Source organism: Pyricularia pennisetigena, chromosome 5 (assembly GCF_004337985.1).
Source record: "Pyricularia pennisetigena strain Br36 chromosome 5, whole genome shotgun sequence".
Classification (NCBI taxonomy): Eukaryota; Fungi; Ascomycota; class Sordariomycetes; order Magnaporthales; family Pyriculariaceae; genus Pyricularia; species Pyricularia pennisetigena.
The window spans coordinates 261,616-272,783 of record NC_043743.1 but is presented as its reverse complement, the minus strand read 5'-3'; the positions used below and the strand labels follow the sequence as shown (position 1 = coordinate 272,783).

The following is an 11,168-nucleotide window of genomic DNA, read 5'->3' as shown; positions in this document are numbered from 1 at the left end:
ACCAAAAATGTCGGATCTTCCCCAGACCATGAAGGCTCTGCAGTGCGTACTGGCCTCTTCTCGCATCTGTATGTGGTGTTGCTGCAATGCGCCCGAACTGACTCCTGACGATCCATCGCAGATACTCCAAGCCCAAGGAGTTTGCAGTGGTCGATGTTCCCCTGCCTGAGCTCAGAGACGATGACGTTTTGGTAAAGGTCAAGGCGTGTGGTGTTTGTGGAACCGGTAAGCTCAGATCCCTAGAGTGATCGGGTGATTAGCGTTGACTTGCAAAGACGGTTACTGACTTGAACCAAACCTGTTTTATAGACCTGGTAAACAATATTCAACAAAACAGTCTTGCAAAAAATGAATCGTTAATCAAAACCAGAGTTTCGTACTGACAGCTACTGTAGCATATTCACGAGGGAGAGTTCATTGCCAAATTCCCCCTTATTCCAGGCCACGAGACCGTTGGTGTGGTCGCCGCCGTAGGAAAGGATGTTAAGGAGTTCAAGGTTGGCGACCGCGTCGCTGCGGACAATGCTGAGCTGTGCGGCCACTGCTTCTACTGCCGACGAGGCGAGCCACTGCTCTGCGAGAACGTGCGTCGCAAATAGCATTCTCACACCCTGACTTTGAAACTCTTTGAAATCTTTTTTTTTTTTTTTTTTTTTTTCAACAGAAAGCTAACAAACATCACAGTGGGCCGGCCACGGCACGACACTGAGCGGCGGCTTCGCTGAGTACTGCGCGTACCCTCAGGGCAAGGTGTTCAAGTTCAACAATATGAACGACGTGGAGGCGACGCTGATCGAACCGGCATCGTGCGCGTGCCACGGCCTGGACAAGATTAAGCCCAGGCTCGGCTCGAGCGTGCTCATGTTCGGCGCGGGACCGACGGGCCTGATGCTGGCTCAGCTGCTGCGACAGAACGGGTGCAGCCAGGTCACGATCGCGGCGCCCGCCGGTCTCAAGATGGACCTGGCGCGCAGCCTGGACGCGGCCGACACGTACGTGGACCTTTCGCGCGAGAACAGCGGGCCCCAGCTGGAGCAGCTCAAAAAGGACAACCCGTACGGATTCGATATCGTTATCGAGGCTACCGGTTCGGTCAAGATACTCGAGGATGCCATTAACTACTGCCGCAGGGGCGGCACCCTGGTGGTTTACGGCGTTTACGGCGACCAGGACAAGGTGTCGTGGAAGCCGACAAAGATCTTTGGCGACGAGATCCGCATTATCGGCTCCTTCAGCGAGGTTTTTATGTTCCCCCAGACCATCGACTATCTTGACAACGGCAAGGTCAAGACCAAGGGTATTGTGAACAAGACGTTCAAGCTGGAGCAGTTTGGCGAGGCGCTGGAAAGTATCAAAAACAAGAGTGCAATCAAGGCGGCGATTGTGTTTGATTGAAAGGGGGGGAGGGGGTTGGAGGGTCGAGAGAAGCTTACTAGTAGGGCTTTTGCGAGCTTGTGCTCGAAAAATAAAAAAAAATAAAAAGAAGAAAAAAGTCGAGTTAAAAAAAATCAAATAAATAAATAATAAGAAATATTTGACATTGATAACCCGAACAACATGGGTAATTAATTAGTTGCCTTGTTGTCGTGGTCGAAATCATTTTCATGACGACAAGAATTCGCCAACTTACTGTCTTGCAGGTCAGTTGATTATTGTAAGTTGATACTTTCCATGTCACCTGGCCACCCGGAATTATCCGCCTCTGTCATCTCAAGTTGACCAGGTCCTACTGCATCACCTGATTTTCTGATTGCTAATCTCCTCCCAAAAAAAGAAAAACACTAACTTTGTTTGCATGGAGTAAGGGTAGAGGCTAAATAAAGTAAAGTTGATCCTGACCAGATCTAGTCTCAGTGCTCAGACTAGACCCCCCTGCTTCGCAGTGGGGACCGAGCGCTCCATGTACCTTTTAACCACATGGTTTTTCGACCAATTACATTGGCCGAAAAGATCGCGCTCGTTCTAATCTAAGGACATCTTGTCGCATTTCGCCGTTTATGGCGGTACCTAGTCTCAAGGCTCATCCCTGAAGCCCAGAGCTCCACAGTTGATCCACTTCGCTCCACTTCGTGGCTCAATTGCGGTTTTGTAATGTATTTGTGGGTCCATCCAAAAAACGTTTTAGTTTAGGTTTGAGGATAATTTGTCGATTTTCGCCGTTTATAGCGGTATTTTTGGCTTTTTTTCGACCGAAACTCTTTTATTATTTCACAATTTCGCAAAATATTAAAAAAAGAAAACGTCGTTAAAAATAGCGTTCATTACCGCCATTAGCAGCGATTTAATTTATTTTTTTATTTGCTATAATGGCCGAATTGGATACCACCTGCCCTTAACCCGTTTATAGCGGTACTGGTTTTTCGATTTTTTTTTCGATTCTCGTTTTTTTTTATATTATTTTTAATTTTTGACCAAATTTTATATTTTTTGCACGTGGACGGTCGTATATATATATATATCCCGTTATACTAAATTTTGGAGTATAAATCGCATTATATAAATTGTTAAATAAGCGGATAGGTAAAGTAAATACATTTTTATATATAATTTACAATCGAAACTCGTTTATATTTTTACCAATTTTGATAATAATAAAGCTAAAATTACAGGGATTGGATTGCGTATATAAATAAACGTTCACGTTAAATTAAATTTATAATACTCGCTTTAAAAAATCTTTTATATAAAAAAATGCTAAATATATATTGTTGATCGATTTTTTGCTTTATTTAATTAATTTTATTTTATTTTAATTGGCAGCCAAACTTTATGCGTCTTGCACGTAGGGGATGGCGTTTATATATTTAATATAATATTCCAATTTTATATGTAATTTACAATCGAAACGCTTTTATATTTTTACCAATTTTTACAAAAATGAAACCAAAGTTTCAGCGTTTAAATAAAATATATAAAAAAACGTCAACGTGAAATCTGAGCTGTAATACACGTTTATATTATTTTTTTACCAAAGGAAATGTTAAACTTGGGCTATTTTTCTATTTTTTGCTTTATTTAATCAAATAAAATTTGTAAACATGAAGTCAATTTAAGATTATATATAAACTTTTAACGAAATGGGAATATTGAAATTTCTTTTTATTTTAAAGTTATTTGCGTAAAATATTCAGCTTTTCGACAAATTAATAAATAATATAAAAATATTAATAAAAGCGTTATTTCAAACGATATTTGCGTGCACTCTGTAATTTTAAGTCCGCTTCGTCATAAATATTCATACGTGGCTTTATACCAAGATTATATTTTATTATTCAAAATAATAATTAAATACAATAGTAAAATACAAATTCTACTAAATATTAGAATTTTATTCCAAATAAATTAGATATAAGGACGCGGTTTTCACTCCCAAAATTCTTAAGCTCCAATTAATCTGACGCAAGTTACTCTATATTTTTATAAAATTCTCATGTAATATTTTATTCAAATATTTAATTGCATATTATAATAATATTATTTTCTTTTGCTTTATTTTTTAAATATAATATATTTAATTACACCGTTGTTCAATTGGCTGCGCCTATAAAAAATGCAACTAACTGCATTTAAAGTGCAGTCGCAGGGCGTTTATAAGGCCTATTTATAATATAATTTATATAACCACTATAAACGGCGAAATGCGACAAATTATCGTTGGTGGTACGGCCTAATCTCAGTGCTTAAACTAAACCCCCCTGCTTCGCAATGGGGACCGAACGCTCCATATAGCTTTCAGCCACATAGTTTTTCGACCAATTACATTGGCCGAAAAAATCGCGCTCGTTCTAGTCTAAGGACATCTTGTCGCATTTCGCCGTTTATAATGGGCATATTTATTATATTATATAAAAGCCTTATAAACGCCCTACAACCGTACGTTAAATATAATCAATTGTATTTCATATACGCGTAACCAATTGAACAGCGGTATAATTAACACATTATATTTAAAATATAATAGCAAAAAAAAACAGTATAATTAGGGTTTCCAATTGAATATACGAATAAATTATTAAATAAAAGTTATAAAAATATAAAACAACCTGCCTTAAATTAATTGGAGTTTAAAAAATCTGGTATCGAAAACCGCGTCCTTATATCTAGTTTATTTGGAAACAAATTTCAATATTTAGTTAAATTTGTATTTTATTAGTATATTTAACTATTGTTTTAAATAGTAATACATAATATTGGTTCACAACCAAATGTTATTATTAATAATTAAGCGGATTTAAAGCTAAAAAATGCATGCAATTAACGCTTAAAACAAAACTTTTATTAATACTTATATATTATTTATTAGTTTGTCGAAAAACTGAATATTTTAAGCAAATAACTTTAAAATAAAATGAAATTTTAGTATTTTACTTCGTTATAAGCCTATATATAATCGTGAATCAACTTCACTTTTATAAATTTTATTTAATTAAATAAAGCAAAAAATAGAAAAAAAGCACAAATTTAAAATTTCCTTTTATGCAAAAATAATATAAGTGGGTATTACAAATCGGATTTCACGGTAACGTTTTTATTTATATTTTATTCAATCCCTGGAAATTTGGTTTAATCATTGTGAAAATTGGTAAAAATATAAAAACGTTTCGTTTATAAATTATATATAAAATTATATACATATTACCTATCCGCCTATTTAACGGTTTATATAATTCGATTCATATACCAAATTGGAGTATTATACTAAATATATATTTACCATCCCCCACGTCCAAAACGCATAAAGTTTGGCTGCAAAATAAAATAATATAAAATTAATTAAATAAAGCAAAAAATCGATCAAAAATATATATTTAGCATTTTTTTATATAAAAGATTTTTTAAAGCGAGTATTATAAATTTAATTTAACGTGAACGTTTATTTATATACGCAATCCAATCCCTGTAATTTTAGCTTTATTATTATCAAAATTGGTAAAAATATAAACGAGTTTCGATTGTAAATTATATATAAAAATGTATTTACTTTACCTATCCGCTTATTTAACAGTTTATATAATGCGATTTATACTCCAAAATTTAGTATAACGGGATATATATATATATACGACCGTCCACGTGCAAAAAATATAAAATTTGGTCAAAAATTAAAAATAATATAAAAAAAAACGAGAATCGAAAAAAAAATCGAAAAACCAGTACCGCTATAAACGGGTTAAGGGCAGGTGGTATCCAATTCGGCCATTATAGCAAATAAAAAAATAAATTAAATCGCTGCTAATGGCGGTAATGAACGCTATTTTTAACGACGTTTTCTTTTTTTAATATTTTGCGAAATTGTGAAATAATAAAAGAGTTTCGGTCGAAAAAAAGCCAAAAATACCGTTATAAACGGCGAAAATCGACAAATTGTCCTCAAACCTAAACTAAAGGGTTTTTTGGATGGACCCACAGGTACATTGCAAAACCGCAGCTAAGCTACGAAATGGAGCGAAGCAAACGGAGTGGATTAATTGTGGAATTTTGGGTTTTAGGGATAAGCCCTAAGATTTTTAATCGTGTCGGTTTTGCAGGATTTTCAAAAGGATTTTAATAAACATTGTCGACCGATTATTAAAACAATAAACGACAAAATAGCTAGCGCAAACCTTAGTTTTAGTGCTTAGACTAAACTCCCCTGTTTCGCAATGGGGACCGAACGTTCCATATATTTTTTAGCCACATAGTTTTTCGACCAATTACATTGGCCGAAAAAATCGCGTTCGTTTTAGTTTAAGGATATTTTGTCGCATTTCGCCGTTTATGGCGGTACGCCGGTATTGTGAGGAGGTTACGAGATAGAATAAGCTTAATCTTGAACGCGGGGAAAAGTGGATCACGTATAAGGCTGATGGAACGTTGAAGTGGCAGATAACCGTCTGCTAGCGGGTAATAGAGATAATATATTGTTGTTACACAATCGATTCGTTGAATCGTTAAATCGATGAAGGTATGAAGGTGATAAATCAAAGGCTAAGTTGTGAATTACGTGTTCGAATCCGTAGGTGCAGATCTTCGATCCGGATGTCCGGAATGCGGGGTCACGTCACATGATTTGGCCTTATTCATGTGACTGACCTGCCGACCTATGGAGCCTAACGGCCTATTGTGCTTATGCATGCACAGAAAATCTGCGACCACAACGGGATTCGAACCCACGCACTTTAACGTATATATGATATATATTATGGTACGTGCATTATACCACTAAGCTAGATTAAATATGACGTATTTGTTTTGTTGTTGAAACTATGAACAAAGACGTGATATATAAAGCTTTGTGTGTATAAACGCGTATACGTTTTATTTGTTATGATTTATTTATTCGATGCAGGGTAACTAATAAAATTAGCCCATGCTAGCCGTTATAGAATAATGCAGGGTAGCTAATATAATGAGTCCTGCGCTAGCCATGTTCACAAACATTACATTGTTATACGTATATCTGATTATTTAAACGGTTAAATATGCGGATAGGTAAAGTGTATCCAATTTTATATATATTTTGTAATCGAAATGCTTTTACATTTTTACCACATTAACATTAATAAAGCCAAAATTTGTAAAAGTGGATTATATATATAAATAAACGTCAACCTAAAATCCGACTTACAACACCGGCCCTTTTTATTTTTTTATATAAAAAGATGTTAAATTTGCATTATTTTTGTATTTTTTGCTTTATTTAATTAAATAAAATTTATCAAAAAAAATGTTGTAAAAGATTCACTAACAAATTGATAAAGGAATGCATTAATTAAAAATATGTTTATTCAACCAATATTTTCGTAAATTATTTAGTTCTTTAACAAATTGTTAATTTATATAAAAATATTGATAAAACTTTTGTTTTAATCGATAATTGCATGCGCTTTGAAGTGTTAGGCTTATTAAGCTATAAAAACTGTAATTTANCGGTATTTTTGGCTTTTTTTCGACCGAAACTCTTTTATTATTTCACAATTTCGCAAAATATTAAAAAAAGAAAACGTCGTTAAAAATAGCGTTCATTACCGCCATTAGCAGCGATTTAATTTATTTTTTTATTTGCTATAATGGCCGAATTGGATACCACCTGCCCTTAACCCGTTTATAGCGGTACTGGTTTTTCGATTTTTTTTTCGATTCTCGTTTTTTTTTATATTATTTTTAATTTTTGACCAAATTTTATATTTTTTGCACGTGGACGGTCGTATATATATATATATCCCGTTATACTAAATTTTGGAGTATAAATCGCATTATATAAACTGTTAAATAAGCGGATAGGTAAAGTAAATACATTTTTATATATAATTTACAATCGAAACTCGTTTATATTTTTACCAATTTTGATAATAATAAAGCTAAAATTACAGGGATTGGATTGCGTATATAAATAAACGTTCACGTTAAATTAAATTTATAATACTCGCTTTAAAAAATCTTTTATATAAAAAAATGCTAAATATATATTTTTGATCGATTTTTTGCTTTATTTAATTAATTTTATATTATTTTATTTTGCAGCCAAACTTTATGCGTTTTGGACGTGGGGGATGGTAAATATATATTTAGTATAATACTCCAATTTGGTATATGAATCGAATTATATAAACCGTTAAATAGGCGGATAGGTAATATGTATATAATTTTATATATAATTTATAAACGAAACGTTTTTATATTTTTACCAATTTTCACAATGATTAAACCAAATTTCCAGGGATTGAATAAAATATAAATAAAAACGTTACCGTGAAATCCGATTTGTAATACCCACTTATATTATTTTTGCATAAAAGGAAATTTTAAATTTGTGCTTTTTTTCTATTTTTTGCTTTATTTAATTAAATAAAATTTATAAAAGTGAAGTTGATTCACGATTATATATAGGCTTATAACGAAGTAAAATACTAAAATTTCATTTTATTTTAAAGTTATTTGCTTAAAATATTCAGTTTTTCGACAAACTAATAAATAATATATAAGTATTAATAAAAGTTTTGTTTTAAGCGTTAATTGCATGCATTTTTTAGCTTTAAATCCGCTTAATTATTAATAATAACATTTGGTTGTGAACCAATATTATGTATTACTATTTAAAACAATAGTTAAATATACTAATAAAATACAAATTTAACTAAATATTGAAATTTGTTTCCAAATAAACTAGATATAAGGACGCGGTTTTCGATACCAGATTTTTTAAACTCCAATTAATTTAAGGCAGGTTGTTTTATATTTTTATAACTTTTATTTAATAATTTATTCGTATATTCAATTGGAAACCCTAATTATACTGTTTTTTTTTGCTATTATATTTTAAATATAATGTGTTAATTATACCGCTGTTCAATTGGTTACGCGTATATGAAATACAATTGATTATATTTAACGTACGGTTGTAGGGCGTTTATAAGGCTTTTATATAATATAATAAATATGCCCATTATAAACGGCGAAATGCGACAAGATGTCCTTAGACTAGAACGAGCGCGATTTTTTCGGCCAATGTAATTGGTCGAAAAACTATGTGGCTGAAAGCTATATGGAGCGTTCGGTCCCCATTGCGAAGCAGGGGGGTTTAGTTTAAGCACTGAGATTAGGCCGTACCACCAACGATAATTTGTCGCATTTCGCCGTTTATAGTGGTTATATAAATTATATTATAAATAGGCCTTATAAACGCCCTGCGACTGCACTTTAAATGCAGTTAGTTGCATTTTTTATAGGCGCAGCCAATTGAACAACGGTGTAATTAAATATATTATATTTAAAAAATAAAGCAAAAGAAAATAATATTATTATAATATGCAATTAAATATTTGAATAAAATATTACATGAGAATTTTATAAAAATATAGAGTAACTTGCGTCAGATTAATTGGAGCTTAAGAATTTTGGGAGTGAAAACCGCGTCCTTATATCTAATTTATTTGGAATAAAATTCTAATATTTAGTAGAATTTGTATTTTACTATTGTATTTAATTATTATTTTGAATAATAAAATATAATCTTGGTATAAAGCCACGTATGAATATTTATGACGAAGCGGACTTAAAATTACAGAGTGCACGCAAATATCGTTTGAAATAACGCTTTTATTAATATTTTTATATTATTTATTAATTTGTCGAAAAGCTGAATATTTTACGCAAATAACTTTAAAATAAAAAGAAATTTCAATATTCCCATTTCGTTAAAAGTTTATATATAATCTTAAATTGACTTCATGTTTACAAATTTTATTTGATTAAATAAAGCAAAAAATAGAAAAATAGCCCAAGTTTAACATTTCCTTTGGTAAAAAAATAATATAAACGTGTATTACAGCTCAGATTTCACGTTGACGTTTTTTTATATATTTTATTTAAACGCTGAAACTTTGGTTTCATTTTTGTAAAAATTGGTAAAAATATAAAAGCGTTTCGATTGTAAATTACATATAAAATTGGAATATTATATTAAATATATAAACGCCATCCCCTACGTGCAAGACGCATAAAGTTTGGCTGCCAATTAAAATAAAATAAAATTAATTAAATAAAGCAAAAAATCGATCAACAATATATATTTAGCATTTTTTTATATAAAAGATTTTTTAAAGCGAGTATTATAAATTTAATTTAACGTGAACGTTTATTTATATACGCAATCCAATCCCTGTAATTTTAGCTTTATTATTATCAAAATTGGTAAAAATATAAACGAGTTTCGATTGTAAATTATATATAAAAATGTATTTACTTTACCTATCCGCTTATTTAACAGTTTATATAATGCGATTTATACTCCAAAATTTAGTATAACGGGATATATATATATATACGACCGTCCACGTGCAAAAAATATAAAATTTGGTCAAAAATTAAAAATAATATAAAAAAAAACGAGAATCGAAAAAAAAATCGAAAAACCAGTACCGCTATAAACGGGTTAAGGGCAGGTGGTATCCAATTCGGCCATTATAGCAAATAAAAAAATAAATTAAATCGCTGCTAATGGCGGTAATGAACGCTATTTTTAACGACGTTTTCTTTTTTTAATATTTTGCGAAATTGTGAAATAATAAAAGAGTTTCGGTCGAAAAAAAGCCAAAAATACCGTTATAAACGGCGAAAATCGACAAATTGTCCTCAAACCTAAACTAAAGGGTTTTTTGGATGGACCCACAGGTACATTGCAAAACCGCAGCTAAGCTACGAAATGGAGCGAAGCAAACGGAGTGGATTAATTGTGGAATTTTGGGTTTTAGGGATAAGCCCTAAGATTTTTAATCGTGTCGGTTTTGCAGGATTTTCAAAAGGATTTTAATAAACATTGTCGACCGATTATTAAAACAATAAACGACAAAATAGCTAGCGCAAACCTTAGTTTTAGTGCTTAGACTAAACTCCCCTGTTTCGCAATGGGGACCGAACGTTCCATATATTTTTTAGCCACATAGTTTTTCGACCAATTACATTGGCCGAAAAAATCGCGTTCGTTTTAGTTTAAGGATATTTTGTCGCATTTCGCCGTTTATGGCGGTACGCCGGTATTGTGAGGAGGTTACGAGATAGAATAAGCTTAATCTTGAACGCGGGGAAAAGTGGATCACGTATAAGGCTGATGGAACGTTGAAGTGGCAGATAACCGTCTGCTAGCGGGTAATAGAGATAATATATTGTTGTTACACAATCGATTCGTTGAATCGTTAAATCGATGAAGGTATGAAGGTGATAAATCAAAGGCTAAGTTGTGAATTACGTGTTCGAATCCGTAGGTGCAGATCTTCGATCCGGATGTCCGGAATGCGGGGTCACGTCACATGATTTGGCCTTATTCATGTGACTGACCTGCCGACCTATGGAGCCTAACGGCCTATTGTGCTTATGCATGCACAGAAAATCTGCGACCACAACGGGATTCGAACCCACGCACTTTAACGTATATATGATATATATTATGGTACGTGCATTATACCACTAAGCTAGATTAAATATGACGTATTTGTTTTGTTGTTGAAACTATGAACAAAGACGTGATATATAAAGCTTTGTGTGTATAAACGCGTATACGTTTTATTTGTTATGATTTATTTATTCGATGCAGGGTAACTAATAAAATTAGCCCATGCTAGCCGTTATAGAATAATGCAGGGTAGCTAATATAATGAGTCCTGCGCTAGCCATGTTCACAAACATTACAT

At 32.5% G+C, this 11,168-nt stretch overlaps 1 protein-coding gene across 1 annotated transcript; it reads left to right on the top strand.

Moving 5' to 3' along the window:
• Nucleotides 1–7: 7 nt before the first annotated feature.
• On the top strand, nt 8–1,395 carry PpBr36_08024 (uncharacterized protein; the record flags this gene model as incomplete). Its single annotated transcript, XM_029895157.1, has 5 exons — nt 8–42; nt 122–225; nt 310–314; nt 396–584; nt 685–1,395. 5 exons carry the CDS (start codon nt 8–10, stop codon nt 1,393–1,395), a joined length of 1,044 nt encoding a protein of 347 aa, XP_029747130.1.
• Between the last annotated feature and the right edge of the window lie 9,773 nt (nt 1,396–11,168).